Source organism: Alexandromys fortis, unplaced genomic scaffold, assembly GCF_014885135.2.
Source record: "Alexandromys fortis isolate MF-2015 unplaced genomic scaffold, M_Fortis_MF-2015_v1.1 scaffold_6, whole genome shotgun sequence".
NCBI classification, from domain to species: Eukaryota; Metazoa; Chordata; class Mammalia; order Rodentia; family Cricetidae; genus Alexandromys; species Alexandromys fortis.
Window position 1 is genome coordinate 11,248,262 of NW_026067902.1, and position 19,616 is coordinate 11,267,877.

The 19,616-nt window shown below is 47.1% G+C and overlaps 1 protein-coding gene across 1 annotated transcript in view; it reads right to left on the bottom strand.

Moving 5' to 3' along the window:
- Acoxl (acyl-CoA oxidase like) overlaps window positions 1–19,616 on the bottom strand; it is a 258,813-nt gene that overhangs the window by 44,164 nt on the left and 195,033 nt on the right. The window contains exon 15 of the mRNA XM_050134390.1: window positions 7,916–8,003. Within this exon, the coding sequence (XP_049990347.1) occupies window positions 7,916–8,003 (88 nt within the window). The remainder of the gene's footprint in view (window positions 1–7,915; window positions 8,004–19,616) is intronic.

Consider the following 19,616-nt stretch of genomic DNA (forward strand, 5'->3'; position numbering starts at 1 on the left):
AATAAGTTAAAAATGAAGTTTTTATCTCTGGTGATTTATCAAGCTCAAGATCTCACAAAAGATAAACAGATGCTCCAAAGAAAGAATACATCATCTTAATGTTTCATTTTGACACTCTGGGTATCTAAAAAGCACATATCTCCAACAGCTCCCCTCTAAAAACACAATCTTTTCCATGATTTACACATTTAATGTGTGTTTTAAGACACACTGAACTGAGAACATGTCAGGAGGGGCCACCAAAGACAATGGTCAGACTCGAAACACGCAGATTATTTATAGACAAAAGCTCAAGGACTGAAAGAAAATCTGGTTGTCAACAGACAGTTGCTTTTGCAATTTTTTTTCTGTCTAGTTCATTTTGGTTTTTGTGTGGGTGGCTCATGTGAACTCAAAGGTTATTTGCTAAGTGTTTTGGAGACTAGAATATGCTGCCCTTTAAAACTCATGCTTAAGCGTGTGCTCCTGGCAAATATGTCTAACTTTATAGTACACGACGGGGTAATAGTTTTTTAATATAACATCATAGCCAGAATTGCCATGGTGAGACAAAGAGTTTCTGCATGTCTATTTTTATTGGTGGTGTAGAAGTCTTAATCTTTTTTATTTTAAAAGATTTTGAATGTATTGCACATGTATTTGTTCATGCCTGCAGGTGTGCCTCTGTGTGTGTGTGTGTGTGTGTGTGTGTGTGCGTGCATACATGACTGCATGCACATTGCAGCCAGAGGTTATGTTAGGTGTCTTTTTCTATTACTTACACCCTATTCGTTTTTGTTCCTGAACTTGGAGCTCACTGATGGAGCTAGACTGGCTGATCAAGGGACCCTAGGAATTCTACCTGTCCCCTAAAGGTCTTATTCTTAAACCTGATGCTAATGGAAAATCTATTTTGTTTTACTCTTTCGCATTTCCCTCCATCAGCATGGATACTAAGGGATACTGATTATTTTGAGATGATTTGGTGTCCCCCCCCAATATATTTACTTATATTCAGTTCAGAATGCTGACACAGATCTTTGCAGTTTACTGTACAAGGTAAATTTTTAAATCACATGGTGGAAAACAAGGGGGCAGGAACATACTTCACAGCCAGAGAGGGCAGGTTTCTGTTGCCTTTTCAGTGGTTCTGAGCAGCCCGACACCATATGACCCAGATGTAACGCCCTCAGCATGTGCACAAAGGTTCCACAGATCCTTGCTCAGCCTGATGAATTGCTGCTCTATTCACAATAGCTAGGAAACGGAAACAACCTAGATGCCCTTCAACAGATGAATACGGAAATTCCATGCACACTATGGAATATGACTCAGCAGTAAAGGAAAACGAAATTATGAACTTTGCAGCTACACGGATGGAACTAGAAAAGAGCACAGTGAGCAAGGTAGCCCAGACCGAGAAAGACAAACACCACGTGTTCTTTCTTATCTGGAGCTCCAAGCCTTCAGATGTGCATGCATAGCCTGGAGTAACTACAAAACACAGAAAAATCATAAGGGACTCTGGCATGGAGGGGCCTGGGGGAGCAAGGGAGAGGAGACTAGCAGAGAGTGAGTGGTGTGAGCAGAGAAATGAGAGAAGGGGGGCTTCTAGTCAGGGAGGGACGGGAAGGTAAAAGAGCAGTAAAGATGGCTGGGAAAACGTCCAAAGGAACTATAGTGTTAACTATCTACCTAAAATACCGAGTCATTGTCTAAGTAAACATATGTAGTTTAATGAAAATTTCCCACCTAGGCTGACAATGCTTCCTCCAAGAATCCCCCGCCCCCACCAGGCATGAGAAACCTGCTGTTGGGCTGTTGGTCAGGGTTGTCCAACATTACAGACTACTGCCCTTGGTTTCTGCCCAGATGTGGAAGGCAAATACGTCTTGCTGTGGACACCATGCACTTCAGACACAGGGCCCAGATGTCCCTGAGCTGGAACTGACTTGCAATCCTCTTCCCTGAAGACTAGCTTTCATGGTACCAGAAGGCACCACAAAAACTTCCAAAGGAAGGCAGACGCAAGCAGCACTCTACCCAGCTTTAACACGGATGAACCATACCAATGGCCAGCATAACATGGTACTCCAAGGGTGCCATAATGGCACGCGTACCTTGGCAGTTACCAGCAGCCCCCTAAAAGAACCTAAGACCCACTCCACAAGAGGGAGATCATGTCTGATACTGGGAACCAGACAACTACCCAGACCCAAGCATCACCTTCCTAAACCAGTGCAACCCTTGACTACATGGTAAATATCTTTCCTCATTCTCACAGACAGCCGTGGTCTCCACCCTCATCAAGGAAACTTCTCTTTGCAGCAGAGATCATTACAGAAAACCACAAGCAATCAAAATGTAAGCTCCTTTTATAGTGTGTGTGAGTGTGTGCGCGCGCGCGTGTGCCACATGTATGGAGGTGCCTTTCTTTGGAGGTGCAAAGATGGCATTGGATCCCTGGGACTGGAGTTACAGGTAGTTGTGAGTTGTCACGTGGGTGCTAGGAGCTGAAGCTGAGCCCTCTGGGAAAGCAGCAAGTGCTTTTAAGCACTAACCATCTCCAGTCCTTCATCACGCTCTTTTCTGAAGACCACAAAGTGCCTCGTGCTCCCATTTAGGATGGATTCCATGACAGGGGCTCACCCTGGGCCTTCACCGTCGAATGTGTGTGGTGAGACCGTGGGCTCTTGTTCTTTTCTACCATATTGTCACCATCTGGATTTTTTCTGATTTCAAGTGGGAGAGACCCAGAGGCCCAGGACTTCCTGGGATCTTGTCCAGTATGTAACTGTGTCTCTAGCCCAACATTGTAGACCCTGTAAAGTGTGGACCCTCCTTCCTCAGAAGCACCTTTTGCTCATAGAATACCTTCACAGGCTGAGTTGAATGTCTGACTGAGAGAGGGGAAACAAAACTAGTGCGTTCCTTGCCTTCCTGGGCCCTCCAAGAGGTTGAATCCACAGAGACCTGTCAGCCAATTACATCGGCCCTTCCTCAGCACCCTGGCCAGCCCCACCATCCATGTATTTGATGGAGACAGACACAGAGAAGCTGTGATCAGGTGCAGCCATACCGAGGACTGCCTCCCTGGAGCCACTTGAATCTCACTGCTATGATGGTTAGTGTTACTTGCCACCTAGACAAAATCCAGTGTTCTCTGCAGTGAGCCTCGGGGAATCCCTCTGCGGAATTATCTTAATTATGGCCGGTGAGGCGGGGAATCCTTTCACATGGTTAGTGCTGGGATCCTGGGCTGCAGAGGCAAAGAGGCAGAGCTGAGCAGCAGCTTGGGTTCATTCCCTCTGCTTCTCGACTGTGGATGTATGGGATGCAGTCAGCTGCTTCAAGCTCCTGCTGCCTTGACTTCAACACCGCGATGGCTTGGACTCTTGAACTCCAAGAGGGAATAAACCATTCTCCCTGGAGCTGTGTTAGCCAGGATATTTTATCAACAGCGGATGAAAAGAAACCAAGACACACGGAATTTGCAGAGGCCACTGTGGCAAAGTTTGTGCTACCAAATCGATCGAGCCAGTGGCAAGAGAAAGAATGCACTGTCCCAGCTGGCACGGGGCCTCACGCTCTTCCCTCAGACACACCTCTCCACCCTTCACCCTCCAGCGGGAACGAAACATCGCGCAAACCCGTTATTCAAACGGTAAGATGAACTCAAAACAAAAGACAATACTGAAAGGGTTGGCAGTGGCCACTTCAGTAGTGGTAAAGGACGGTAAGTGCCTAGACCCATACAGGATTTCCAGATGAAGAAGTGGCATTCAGTGCCTCCGTCATGTTAAAACGCATTCAGAGGGAGGTGGCAATTTTATTTTCATAATTTCATAGAAAACGATGCAAGCTTAAGCTAAACAAGGCAAAGGCAATTTGTCCAAAGACTAACCCCATTCCCAACTGGGAGGAAAGTGCTAGCCCCATGAAGAATATTGGAATCAGCACTAATAGGCAAAACACGACATGCTGTTTTAAATAATGCATGCGATCATGTTTCTATTAACAAAGAAAGCCTCGTTTCAAAACACACACGTCCTTGAAAGGAATCTGAAATTAATTCTCAGTAGGCAGAACCCCACGGCATTCTGTGTTCTAATTATAATTACAACCTGCCCTTAACACGGACATTCAAAATTATCAGGCGCTTTATTAAGAAGTAGAAAGGGGCTTCCTGCTACATGAAACTCACAGGCTTTGAGAGACGTCACAGACAGTTCTGCACAGAGCTGGGAAGCGTGGATGTTGCCATTTCTTTAATGACTGTTTATTTCCTTTTTTTTTTTTTTTTTTTTTTTTTTTTTTTTTTTTTTTTTGCCTGGAATGGGCACGCCCTTAGGGGCTTAGGTACCATGAGGTTTCAGAGATGCTCTTTCTGGGGCAAGATAAATATGCGCCTCACAGAAAAATATCAATTCATCACTGTAATGGTTACATCCCACTTCAGAAGCCACTGGAGACTGCTTAACATTTTTATCTCAAGCCTAGTTTTCCCTAGCCTTCAGGTGACAAACTGATACTGATGCCAGAAGGCTTTTCTCCCCATTTGTTCCTAATAAAACTAGCTCGATTCTGAGTTCATTTCCACCTGGGGAGATGTTAAGGTTTGAGCTTTAACAGACTGATTCCCCTCTCCCCTTCTGCGTGTTGCTCCTTCAAAAGTGTCCTCAGGCAATATCTGTGCAGGTCAGCAAAGACCGGTGGGCTTCTTGAACTCTTGTCCCTTCCCCCTGGAGACCTCTGCTGGAGAGCGACTGGATGTGAACACAGCAACATCTGGGCTAGATCTTCTGGCTGTCCCAGGCTCAGTGCTCTTCTATCCTTAGGACCCGCTACATGTCTGTGTGTTCGAACCTTTGCATTGCATGTGTTGGTTTGGTTTTGTGTGTGGTGGAGGCACATGAGTGTGTGCACCATGAGCACACTGGTGCATGCAGAGACCAGAGGAGGATGTTGGGTGTCCTGCTTCGTTCCCCACTTTATTTCCTGAAGCCAGGGCCTCTCAATGAGCGTGGAGATAGGCTAGCAGCCTGCAAGCCCCAGTGATATTCTTATCACTGTCCACCAAGGTTCTGGGAGTGCAGGGATGTGCAGCCACACCTGGCTGCACAGATCCTTGTGTGTGCAATAAGCAGTCTGACCCATGGAGACAATCTCCCCAGCTCCTAAACCTTTACACTACAGATAGAGTTTTCTATTTCAAATTATTCCTGAGCTCCCCAAATACTAGCTTCAAATCAATTTTCTTTTTTAGACACCTAAGAACTCTGTATCTAGTCTTAAACCTGAGGGTAATTTTATGAAAATAATCACTTTTTAAATTATTATTAACCAACTGACAGTTCAAAATTGTTGAGGTGACAGCAAATCTCTGATGCTTCTTCCTGGCATTCAGACCTCAAACATTACCACTCAACTTGTTGAACTTCCTCTTCAGGAACAAGATCTACTTCAGTTATATATGATAGTGGTTAACAACATTTGTTTCTCTTTTCATTACGAGGAATGAGTCAGACACTAAGACAAGAACCTTGGGTGATCATCTGGATTCGTCTTTGCCATAGCTCACAGTCTCTATAAATGAAGCTCAGAGAGGTCAGGTGACTGGCTTGCAGCCACAGAGCTGGTGGAAGGACAACCAGGACGTGAACTCAGATAACCAGCTCCTGGGGCCTGTGTGCACTGTCCACACACCAAGCTCAGCTATACTTGGAATGTGTGACATCATTGGAAGAGTCACAGTCCTTCTACGGTGAACCATCTGGTTCCAGATGGAAAGTTGACAGGTGGCTATTTGAAGATGTGTTTGTATTTGAAAAGTATGTCAAAGGCTCCCCATGCCTTCACGTTAGAACCAGGTTTGGGGATGGACAGTATCTGTGGTCAGTACAACGGGGCCCAGAGGGAAGACCCCCAGGACCTGGACCTTAGTACCTCCAAGAATGAGTCCAGTACTAGTTACCTGCCATGGATGAAGAGGTCAAAGACACACCTGCCTTCAACTAGGGTGTGGGTGTGGGTGGGGGCTTTGTGTTCAATGTGTTTCTGCCTAATCACCAAATATGGAAAACAAACAAACAAAACCTCCAATAGAAGAAGATTTCTTAAGTAAATGAGTCTGGAGTCAAGGCTCCTAAGACAGTGCAGGAAGACAGACAGCCTGTAACCTACAGAATCCTTGGCAGTAGACAGTGGGTTCTCAGATCTGCAGCCATGAAGGCATGCTCTATGCAGATGGCATGATCTGAGGCACCCTCGGTTACTATTTAGTTGCACATTGCTTTCTGCCTGTGTGAGGGATGGCTTGTAGACCCCAGCAGCTGGGTTTTGACGTGATGAATGAACCAGCATTCCGGTTTATATTGGTCATTTCCAAGTTCAGTTACTATGAACCAGTCTCCCCACAGCAACACACTTCAGGGTATACAAAGTTTCTGGATCTCCAAATGAGGGAATCCAATCTTGCCTCCTAGTAACACACAGAGATGTGAATGTTTCTCCCATTCCCCATCCTCTCTGTCCCTACCTTGCTCCTCCTCTTTGTCCCATAGAGCAGAAGGTAGAATCCAAACAGAATTAGGGATGTTGACATGCCACTGGTTATTCCAGGGTTGGGTCACTGTGTGCAAAGGTCACCCTGAGGTGGCCCTCCTGTGGGCCACCTGCTTCCTTTCTTTGTGAAGAACCTGTGTCCCCGATACATCCTCATTCCAGCCTGTGATCACTAGGCCTGAAGGATGACACTCTAACACACAGAGTTCCCAGAGCTGGACGTCGGAGAAAGGGAAGCAGCTAGGCTTCATGTGAGCTGAAACCATTCCCTCTAGTTCAGCTCTGAGTGATGATGCTGGGCATCCCTGAAGCTACTGGAACATGACACAGAATCCCACAGCACACTCTTTTTTTTTTTTTTTTTTTTTTTTTTTTTTTTTTTTTTTTTTTTTTTTTTTTGGCACATGCTGGTTGGAGAGAGAGAGTGAGTGGTAGGCAGACTGGAAGTTTAGTCAAACATATTCATTCCTTGGTTGTTGGCCACAATACCTTGCCCTGCCTTTTAACAGACCCGCAGACGAGAAGCACCAGGAGCCAGGCCCCTGCAGCTGTGCTGGGGGACCAGCCTGGCCCTGCTCTATATAACCATCAGCGGCCCCGTGTGATAGAAGTCTCCCACACAGCCAGCAGGCTCAGTGAGGGCCTGGCCTTTCTCTTTTGGTACCTTTCCCTCACACAGTGACATCATGTTGTAAACTAGATGATTTTCGATATTAAATAATTCCACTGACATGAAGTCGTGGATTCAAATGTTCTTGTGTTATATTTTAGTCTCTTTAGACCCAAATGAGCATTCTTAGTCTCAGAGTCATTTAGGTGCTGGACTGTGGGAGACCGGCCTGTAACGTAGAGGACATTTAATGCTAGTCTAGCCTCTACCTACCATCCACCAATAACACTGTCTGCATCCAACATTCCAGACATCTTCAAACACGGCCAAACCTCCCTTGAGGGTAAAACTGTCCTGGGTTGAGAATCAGGGACTTGGATTGACACAGCTGCCTCATTTGAGGACTAGGTTTAAGCAGCTGTGACAAAGGTCAGACCTCTTCAGACAGGGGCCTTTTATCAGGTGTGCTTTGGTTTTGTATATGTAGATTTGTTCAGGAGTTCCAGATGTGGTTGGACAAGGGCCTGGGGGAATTGATGTACAAACTAATGCCTCTCTGGATAGTGGGTCCTGGTGGGTTGTCTGCCTGGGTAGTTTCCTGATAAGTAGGGAGCTGAGTTACAACAGTCTCTTGAAGGTACTCAGGGCCCTAGATCTAGCAGGAGGCTCAGACTGGTGGCAAGACTTCCCTTCTACAGAGTTATGTCCCCCTGTGGTCTTCAGGGCTCTGAGTCACCCAACCATGAGCGTTCATCAACTCACCTCTGTGGATGTGTGCCAGAGACAGTAAGGTGATATGGTGCATGCAGGAGTTCCAGGCACTGAAGAAATCCCCTTTCTTGGTTACCACCTGGCAAGGGATGGGAGAAAATATCCATGAGAAATATTTGGAGAAAAGTGAACTTGAAAATTTCCTTTTTATTTTGTTTTCTTGGTTTTTTTTGGGGGGGCAGTGTGGGTGTTTGAGAGAAAGGGAGGTGCTGGGGCTTCTGGCATACAAGCCAAGCACTCTACCGTGGACCGAATGACACTACCCAATAGCACCCTCCTCTAATTTCATATCCTGAGACAGAACCTCACTGAGTTGTCTCGTGGGCTTAAACTGGTGATCCTCCTGCCCCAGCCTCCCAAGTACCCAGGCTTAGAGGCCTTTACCAACCAACCCAGCAAATATCCAAAGGGTCCATACAACATACACGTGGGCATTGCGCAGCCACTGAGAGGCTGGCTGCATGACCGGTGAGAGCAACTTGTGAGCAGAATGAATGTCCTGGTGGTGTCCAGGAAGTCCGGTCTGTGTGTGTGTGTATGTGTGTGTGTGTGCATGAGTGTGTGCATGTATGCATGTGTGCGTATGTGTGCATGCGTGTGTGCATGTATGCATGTGTGCATGTGTGCATGCGGGTGTGCATGTATGCATGTGTGTATGTGTGCATGCGTGTGTGCACGTATGTATGTGTATGTGTGTGTGCATGTGTGTGTATGTGTGCATGTATGCATATGTGTGCATGTATGCATGTGTGTGTATGTATGCATGTGTGTGCATGTGTGTATGTGTGCATGTGTGTGTATGTGTGCATTGTGTATGTGTGCATGTGTGTGTATGTGTGCATGCGTGTGTGCATGTATGCATGTGTGTGTATGTGTGCATGCGTGTGTACATGTATGCATGTGTGTATGTGTGCATATGTGTGCATGTGTATACATGAGTGTTTATGTATGTGTGTATGTGCATATGTGTGCATAAGTGTGTGTGTGTGTGTGTGTATATGTTAAGTCCTCACACATCAGGTATGGTGTCTAGTTATACCTGATACCTAGGAGGCAACACATGTTCAAAGGAGAAACTTGAGGTGGGCCTGGTGGTAAAGGCCTATAATTTCGCTTGCTCAGGAAGCATATATACAATGAACTATGTCCATTTAGCAAGTAATAGTAGTAGGTTCAGCCATGGGTGACAAGCTGACTGCTGAGGTGCAGTACTCAGTGTCCTTGCTTCCACTGCCGTCGGGTGCTTCCTTTTGTGTTCAGTGTCTGATGCCATGAGAAATGAACAGAGTCACGGAGACAGGAGCCACAGCCTGTCTGTGTGCATTGCTTCACTGGCACCCACCAAGCAGCGGGTCTCCTGGGCACGCAGCCCGAGGCACCTCTTATCTAACCAGAGACCTCAGTTAAATTTGGCGCTGCTGCCCTTTACTTTGTTCCTTCTCCTCTTTCTTTGTTTCAAAGACTGAATGATTTGATATCAAACTTTTAGTGACTGTGTGTGTTCTCAAGGAACTAAGACTCAAACAGAAAGTCACACTTGATGTACCAACTTCCCATTCGTGTCACCCCCACGCTGACGGGCCTCTCAGTTGGAAAGTAACCAACTTTGTGGTGGCTTCGCCTCTTCAGGGCCTGAAGCTCTCTCTGTCAGATACCTCCTCTAATGGTGCTTTGTGCGCTAGTGGAAAAACAGATCTGCAGAGAGCCTCTGCCATGTATAATTCAATATGAGGACCCGGGGCAGTGGGCACAGTCAGGAGGGCCATGTCACGTGACTCCCCAGCTCCACCTCTAACCGGGCATCATGACAGTCAGGGAATGGACAGACAGTGTTGGCACTGATGCTTCCTGAATCCGTATCTCCCTGGACAGGTGTCACTGTTCAAACTGACAAGGTGGGGCAGAGACTGGTGACTCTTGACCCCGTGGTGGGGCATTCACGGAAACTCTGGCAGTTGCTGCAAGTTCCCGAAGATAGTCTGGAAACAGCGCTCACCTATCGTCTTACAGGATAATGCCAGGGCTCAGCTCTCCTGAAGAGTGCACACAAGGCGGCAGGAGGAACAAGCCACCATGCAGATGGCCCAAACAGAGTGATATGGGGGGAAAAAGCTTTTCACTGGTCTGACCAGCAGAAAACCAGGGACAGCTAAGTGACTGGAAAGGCCCTGGAGACATCGTTGCCTCCTCAGAGAGCGAGCGTTGAGAAAAAGGGGAAAGAGGAGGATCCAGGGAGCAGCGGGTCCTCCAAGCCCCCCCCCCCCCCCATGCTGGCATCAGCGCTGAGAATGTCACTGCCCACAGGTGTAACAGCTTGTCTGCACTGCGGGGAGTATCGAAGAGTCTTCACTACACTAGCAAAGGTACAATACAAAAGAAATCAACCCTCCTCCTAGGCACCTCTGTGGGAGGTTTAAGACTTTTAAAGGGACAGTTGCCCTTTTTCTGAGGCTGTAAATAGCTACTGGAAACCTGAGTTTAAACTAGGCACATCCAGGCAACAGGCACTGTTTTAAGCCTTTAATTTTATTTGCTCACTTATTTAATCTTCAGAAACCTTCGATATTTGCTGATATGTTCATGTCACAGGCTGAAACCATAACTCAGAGAGGCCGAATGATTTGCCTCACATTGCAGAGTGGAGCTGGAACTGGACGAACAGACTCCAAAATTCCTGCTCTGCCTCCTAATGGAGCAAGGGAAAGTATCTGAAGCCCTACCCCTCCCACTAGTAGGGCTCATGTTACCACAGGTGACCACACCTGTAAACAGCAGGCCATTCTTCAAGTGTCTAATGAAAAGACACACGCAGAGCACAGTCAGCGTACAGAGCAACAACAGACTGGGAGAAAGGCCTTCCTGGCACTAGATGAGCGTACCCATTCCCCTTTCGTTTCTAGAATGGATCTCAGCAGCACTATAGCCAGCTAGAAACCATTCCTTATAGATGATCCATAATAAAAATATCCTCAGCTAACTTCATATTTAATGGTGAAAGAATAAATGTTTTTTTTTTTTTTTCCCTTCTGGAAAGGATGGCATTCTTCTTCACATGGAGCTAGAGGAGCTAGATGGGGTAATAAGGCAAGAAAAAGAAATGAAAGCAATAAGTCTTATATTAAAAAAAATACATGTTCATCTATAAAGAAATGCCAAGGAATATATAATAAAGGTCTTAGACCTTATAAGTGAATCAAGTGAGTCACAAGGTTCAAGAGCAATACTTTTAAAAAAAATCCCATTATGGGGTCAGAGAGATAGCTCAGTTGTTAAGAGGATTTGCTCCTCTCTCAGGCGATCCAAATTCAGATCTTTGAACCCATACAGGGACGCTCACAACAGCCTGTAACTCCAGCTCCCGGAGATCCATCACCCTCTTCTGGCCTCCACAGGTACTGCATGCATGTGGTATACACACAGGCACATATACATACATGAAAATAAAATAAATCTTTTAAAAATATCATGGCAACATCAGAAACATTAAGAACTTATAAAACATGTAAAATTTATACACAAACCCCAAAAGATATTGCACAGAGAAATTTACAAAGTTCCCTAAACGAAAGGCAGAGCTACTGTGTTCACAGGTGGGAAAACCCTTGTTTCGCTGCACGTCACTTCTTCCAGGCCCATCAAAATTCCAGCAGACTTTTGGCTTTGTTAGAAATTTGATGGCTACAAAGGCTACCCGGACAACAGAAGACCTAGAATAGCCAAAGGCAGTTTTGAGAAAGAAAAACCTTGGAAGAATCACATGATCTGATTGAAAGACTTTGATAAAGCTACGGTAAACACAGCTGTATGTAATTGGGATAAGGCTAGAGGTACAGAGGAACGAGACAAGGCAGGGAGTCCAGGAATACAGCCACACACCTATGGTCGAAGACGGGAAAGAAACAAATTCTACCAGGATAAGTGCACACCCACATACAAACCCAAACAAACCTCAACCGTTACTTCACACTCTGTGCCAAAACGAGGGGCCGGCCTGAATGTTAGAGCTAAACTCATAAGGATTTAGAAACCACTGGAGAAAAACCTTAGCCACATTGTGTTAGACAAAAAGCCCAGGAGCTATGATATGAAAAGCTTTAATAAGTTCTTTCCTCTTGCAGCACACTGCTCTTTTAAGGTCAGGTAATGGATCAGCAGAAATGTTTGCAAAGCGCATGTATGATGGGCTTTTACAAAGCTACCTAAGCACAGGCATAAATACAAGGACAGCAACAGAAATGCGTGAGAAAGGAAGCACAGACATAAAACACACCATGAAAAAGGAAAACCCACTTAAACACATGGCAAAACCTGTGAGCAGACTCTTCACCCATCTGTATCTGACATGGAAAATAAACACACAAAGATGGTTTGAGAAATGCAAATCAAGACCACAGTGGGATGCCACTTCACACCCACTATGGCAACGATGAGTAAGACTGGCAATCTGAGGGTGAACCAGGATGCCTGGCAGCCGGCAATCATTGCTGGTAGGCACAAGATGCCGTGGCCACTTTGGAAACAGTCTGGTAGTTCCTTAAGAAATTCAGCACATAGCCACCAGGGAAGCCAGTGGTTCCACTCTGAGGTGTTTATACAGACGAATCAAAGACAGCTGTCTATGTAAAGAGTTGTAAGAAAATGTCCATTAAAGTTTTATTCATAATCACCAAACAGGTGTCAATCCATATGTCCAGCAATCCGTTACTGGGCAAACAGATTGTATAGACCCTTCTAAAGAAATACTACTCTGTAGCAAAAAGGAACAGCCGCACACACAGAGCCACAGCTGCATGATCTCAGAAGCACTTTGCAAAGTGGCAGAAGCCAGAATCAAAAGGCTTATTAATGTGTGTGCAATAAATTATGCAAAGTGAAGAAGCAAGCGATGGTTCCATGAGTCGATAGCAGAGAAAAGATCAGAATTTTCCAGGACCTGTTTGGGAGGAGAGACTGACAGATGACAGAGCGGCTTGAAGGGGCCCTCTGGGGTGATGGGCGTATTCCGCATCTAGTTTTGGTGAGAGCTATTTGAGCACAAGCATGTGTTCAAACCCAGTGACCAAATACCTGAGATTAGTAAATTTAAAACATATGCACTATATAATTCCATATGTGTGTGTATGTGCATAGGCACATTTGTATATAGAAGATGATTTTCTACAAAGTACTTCTGTCACTAGGGTTGGACACACAGCGTCCAAGGCCAGCCACCACTTCCCTGATAAAAAGACCCCACCCAGGTAGGTACCTGCTTTCTTCTCTGTCCTCTCCCGGTCTGCAACCTCAGCCACTGCACAGCTGAGAGGATGGTGAAAAACTGGGCTACAGAGCTTGGCTGGCTTCTGGAGGCTCCTGGACCAAATGACCACAGTCTCTGGGGCCCGAGACAACAGAGGCAGATGTTCTCCCCCTCTGGAGGTCTGGTCCCAAGCCAAGGTGTCAGCAGACCCCGCCCTGTCCAAGCATGCTGCCTTGCCACGCTCAACCTCAGGTGGTGGCCGGCTCTCTGGTCTTCCTTGGCCTGCCACTGTATGGCTCTAATCTTGGTGGCCATTGCTACAAGCCTCCTTCCATGCATGTGGTCTGTGCTTCTCCCCTCTTCTGAGGGCATCAGGCATATTGGGGTAAGGCCACTGCTCTCCAGGATGACTTCCTCAGTTATAACTTGGTTATAGCTACACAGACCCCTTTTCCAATTAAGTTGGCATTCATGGGTCCTGAGGATAAGGACTTGAACACATCCTTCTGCTGGAAACAATTTAACTCACATCATGGGAGCAGAGAGGAAGGACGGTAAGAGCCACAGAGCCACAGCAAGAGCCCTGTTGGGCTTTGGCCATGGAACCACAGTGGGGCTCTGGCTGTCTGCCTCTGTTTTCCTATTGTGAGAGAACAAGACCACATTTAGATAAACCACTGTGGGCCAGCATTGTGGCTGACAGTCTCCCTCTTCTGAGCGTTATAGGGGCATCCAGGTCCCTTCCTGACCCAGTCAGTGGGAGCGTGGGCTCTTCAACTCTAGTACTTTGCCAAACCCAAGGGAACAATGGATTGGATGAGCGGATGCCTAGTTCCTGCTTGCCAAGTTCTCCTGACCCGAACATTCCCTTTTCCCATCTCAACTCTGGTTTTTCCTCCACATCTCCAAAAGTTGCAGGGTACCCTCTGCCTTTCTTCTTCCCAACAACCCATTTTAAAGTTCCTACGGCAGCTTCCCCAGGACTTCTCCTAGCCCTTGTGTCCCGTGCCCACCAAGTTCTTCAGCCAGGCAGGTAATCTAGTTCCTCTTGTCAGTTCCACACCTCTGTTCCTGACTGGGTCCCCAGCTCAATCACTTGCTCACGGTCTGGAGGGGTCTCTTTTTGTAAAGTGTCTAGCTTCTTGGGCTTACAGCTAATGACTCTCAGCTTCCAAAGTTCTCCAGCAGACAGAACTCCACTGTGAGCATGGAAGCCAATGCAACAATCCTCCCTTTTAATCATATATACAGTTTATTGTTCTGTTCCTCTGGAGAACCCTACTGGAGTTTTTTGGGGGGCATAGTCACTTGTGGAGGGAGTTGGTCCTCCCACTATGTGGGTTTCTAGGACTCGAACTCAGATCTTCAGGCTAGGCAGCAAGTTCCCTTGCCCTCCAAGCTGTCACGCTGCCCTTAGGAGAGCCCTTTTACACAGACTAACTATCCCCCCCAAACTGCTCCTGGCTCCAAGAGGAGCTATGGTTCTGGTTGGGTTCTGAGTCCCCAGGTGATGCGACACCAGGGCAGTTTTCTTCCCAGGGCACTCTTCTCTGCTACCTTGCGCTTTCCTCCCCTGTGTGCAGACCCCTGCCTGCCCCTGTCCCTGCACCAGCTCCTGCTGCACCAGAAACCTTCTCTCACAATGTGGCAGCCTTACCCAGGGGAGTGCCCTGAGGTGCAGGGCTGGAATTCACATGTGTTCTGAGAGAAACACAGAGTAGCTGTTATAATGGCTCACGGGCGTATCTGGTTCCAAGGACTATGGCTGTCTGGCACCTTGTCCTCAGATGGTCAGGGATGTGGCTTAGACCGGCGCCATTACTCATGCAGAAGTCTGTTGCTCTGCCCACAGCATCAAAGGCACCATCTTGCCAGGAGTGCCTGGGAGAGTGTGCACTCCATAGGTGTGGACTCAAATCTGGTATCTCATACCTGTAATCTCAGATGAGGCAGCAGGAAGGGAGATTGCTACAAGTTTGAGGACAGCCTTGGCCACACAATGAGTTCCAGGCCATCCTGACTACAGACTGAAACGATGAAAAAAAGAAAAAAAAAAAGGTGAACTTAGATGCACACACACACACATACACTCATGCATACACATACCTATGTCTGTACATACACACATGGTTTCCCTCCACCCAGATCTATGTCCAGTTCTAAGACACATGCTTCCCTCTCTTCTTCAGACATTTTTTTTTAAACAGGGTCTCATGTCTCCAAGATCAACCTCAAACCTTCTAGTATCACAAGATGGCCTTGAACTTCTGATCCTCCACCTCTAGGGAATGCCTCAGCACCTTGTAAATGCTAGACCAGCACTCTACCACCTAATGAACTTTAAATGCCTAACCCCAGGTCCAGGTATTTCCACATGCAAGTCTCTCTACCCGCATGTCTTCTTCCTCTGCTCCCTCCTCCTGGCTTCAAGGTTTCCACCTCCTCCTAGAAGCCTCCGGCATCTTCTCTCCCCAGATGTGGTCTTCTAGGTGTTTTCGGCATTCTCCTCTGCCCTCCCACCCAGCTGGCACATCCATCCCAGGAAGTCTTCAGTACTGGAGCATGAGCACTGCTCTGATTGGCTGCACGGCCGCAGCACCTAACGCAAGTCTGAGTGCCTGACCAAAACAACAGTTATGTGGAAGAATTGGGCACTGAAGATGGGTGCTAGGATTAGAGGTAGATACACAGGTTGGAAGCAGAGAAATAGGAACAGTGGGATCAGAAGAGACAGCCAGCCTCTCCCAACACGGCTGTGACAGTCCTGCTAGGACCTTTGCAGTCCACGCTCTCCCACAAACAGTATGAACAGGTTGGTCACAAAGAGAAAACTGAGCCCATCCCCATATAACCACTTCCATCCAGCCCCAAGCAGTAGGAACACACATGTCTTAGATGGGACCTGCTTCAAAAGTGAAGGTGAGCCCAAAGACAAACATATAGTCATCCTCCTGGATATTAACCTTCATCAGGCAATGAAAGGAGACAGAGACAGAGTGCCACACTGGAGCACCGAACTACAACCCCATGGTCCAAATCAGGAACAGAAGGAGAGAGAGCACGAGCAAGGAACTCAGGACCGTGAGGGGTGCACCCACACACTGAGACAATGGGGATGTTCTATCGGGAACTCACCAAGGCCAGCTGGCCTGGGCCTGAAAAAACCTGGGATAAAATCGGACTCGCTGAACATAGCGAACAATGAGGACTGCTGAGAAGTCAAGAACAATGGCACTGGGTTTTGATCCTACTGCACGTACTGGCTTTGTGGGAGCCTAGGCAGTTTGGATGTTCACCTTACTAGACCTGGAAGGAGGTGGGAGGTCCGTGGACTTCCCACAGGGCAGGGAACCAGTTCTGCTCTTCAGGCCAAGGAGAGAGGAGGAGTTGATTGGGGGAGGGGGAGGGATATGGGAAGTGGTGGCGGGGAAGAGACAGAAACCTGTAATAAATAAATAAATTAATAAATTAAAAAAAAAGTGTTTCCCCATGGAGGCTTAACTGAAGTTGTCAGAACATGAAATCAATACAGTCTTGGCAAAGGGCTTCTACAATTGAATATATTACTTCCTAATTTCCCCTGCTTTCATGTCCAATGAAGAGTCTGCTTTTCATTTCCGAGCCATCAGGGATAGAAAATGATTATGGGTGATGCATTCTCTTTGGCCATTTGAAAGCTCAACTCCTGAAATGGACCTTGATAATTTCCAGTAACAGATTTGTAAATAAATGTTTGCTGCCTGGTCCCTTTCCTAACAGCATCCTTGTTTGCAAAGTTTCTCCTTAGCTGCTCTTGTAAGAGAGAAGAGGAAGAATCCAATCACAGGGTCTTAAATACACTGTACAGGCTCCGACGCATGCATCTGGAGTCTGGTCAGCTAGATCGCGTTTCAACAGTATATACTCCCCATGCAGATGAAGACTGTGTTATTGGACCTGATTGCCTTTAGTATTACTTCAAGTTCACAAAAGGCAGAACGACATACATTTAATATGGGAAAGAAATTGTGCCTGGAGATCTTGTTTCCCGAAGCTGCAGCTGTTCTGCTGATGAGGAACCTGGGACCCAGGAGGTGAGAGCTGAGAGGTGGACATTGGGTGGAGAAAACTGGGGGCATTAGGGATGAGTTCAGAGGAGAGGCATCTGGAATGGAAATCACTAACCCTGCTGTAACGGGGCTTCTTAGGGGTCTTTCTTCTTTGGTCATGCCGACCAGTGTTCCCAAGATGCAAGCTGGAGCTCAGTGCACCTTTGCTCTCTATCAAATGACCCAAAGCTCCATCAACCAGCTCTCTGGTTTCTCTGCTACCATCTCAGCTGAGGCTCACACTCTGGGCTGTTGGTGACTGTGACCAACACATAGGTCACTCTTGCAGCACTGACAAGAGGAGGATCATCATTGGACTCCTCTGTGAAGGTGACGTAGAAGGTCTTCAGTGCCCTGTGCAGGATACACAAGGCGGCGGTCCACCAACCAGCACTGTCACCCTCCCTTACTGGTGTCTCTAGCTTGTGACCTGAAAATCTGACTAGCTCGGTGCTAGGGTGGCTGTGACAGTTGTTCCCTTACCTCCCCAAGTCTTGTCTGGAAGGTCCAGCCTCACTTTGTGCCTGGGGTTGAGAGGAAAGTCCATTCATTGTTACGACTCACCTCCATCCTCACTGCCTCTCCCATCTGTCCTGAACCGAGAACACAGGGGCCTTCTCTCTCCTCTATCTCTCTGTGTATAGAACCCAAGCCACCCTTCCTCCTAGAGGACAGGGATTATATACCTTTACAGCCAACAACACTCACAGTGCCTGGTATATGTGAGTCCCTATAACAACATTTTCAAACAAAAACATAGTTCAAATAAAAACACCTATAGGTCTTTCCTGTCCATCTGTTCTTTCTTAATCATATGTCCTAAGTTTCAACTCAGCAGTTATGTTTCTCTCGCTGAACTGAGGAGCTTACTTTCTTTTCATGGTACTCAGGTCAGCCTCAATGATGACCTACTCCATCTCTCAAATTCCAGGATTACAAATGCGCCTTACAACACTGCTCTCATGTGGTGCTGGGGATTGAACCCAGGGCCTCATGCTTGTTAGGCAAGCACTTTACCTACTAAACTAAATATCCACTCACTGGAACCAGCACTAACTGCCTGAGTAGCCAGTAAGCATAAGAAAGAGACCAGTGGGAATCTGGGCATGTTTATAAGAGCTACCAGGAAGGATTCTAAGTCAGCAAGGGGCCTCTCCCCTCCCTTGTCAGCCTCTGAAACAAGGAAGTAAAGCTGGTGTTAGCACTGTCTTCAGAGTGCGCAGGCCAGATGTGTGCCCCTGGATGGGGACAGACCAAGTCTGTTCTCCGATTCGACATGTCACTCCTGTGTTTGGACTTAAATGCTTCATCCCCAATTACGTGAGCTGCTTCAACCTGGCCGGTGGAAGCAGAAGCTCCCTGCCTGCCTGTGGTCTAACTGACATCCCTGCAGGCAGGAGGGCGGTTGCCCCAGTGAGCTGGCATCAAACCACAGAGGGCATGCGCTAGGATCACTTTATTGGTTCCCTTCATCTAGTTCACAACTGCAGTGACAAGAACTCTGCCAAGGACTGTGACCTCAGCAGAGCACAACGATCTGCCTTTGGAGAGGGCAGCCTGAAGTGGAATGATGGTTGCACTTTTTTTTCTTAGGGTTTCTGTGTCTGACTGTCCTGGAACTCCCTTTGTAGACCAGGCTGACCTTGAACTCACAGAGATCCAATTCCTTCTGCGTCCCAAGTGCTGGGGTTAAAGGCATGCACCACCACCAACTGGCTGGCAGGTACATTGTTGCATTAACTAATTTTTCTGTCCCTATGTCAACCCTGGTCAGGAAGCTCTTCAAGGAACTACAGGTCTATCAGGACTGGCCCCACCCTTACCATCTCTCCAAAGACCTGATTCCTGAGGTCTGGCCTCAAATCAAGGCCCAAGAAGAATGTCCAGACTCTTTGGCTCCTCTGTGTGCCATCAGGGCTGGCCCTCCACACCTCGCCTCTCGCATTCTGGTCTGTCACTGTGCTGTCTAGATTCCGTGCTGCTGGGGACCCACGGCATTTTCCCATGTGACACTGAAAATTGTTTAACACAGAGCCCAGCACAGAACAGACCCTAGTGAATTCTCACTGATGTCCTTTGCCATTGATTCTTTTCCTCACTCGGTCTATAAGAGACAACAGGTTGGGCCACCTGTAGGACCTCAAAGTTTACAACTTATATAGAAAAATGGAGGGACTCTCATGTATACAGCCTAACTGCCGAGATGCCCTGTTTGAGTTAGACCTTTAAATCCTGTCATTGAGATACATATACCATATGCACAGTTAGATGTGTGACATATCACCTTTAGTTTGCAGCTCAATGCCTTTTAAAGTGTTTGGGGGAGGCATGTGCATGTGCACATGTTCACACGATTATATGTGGG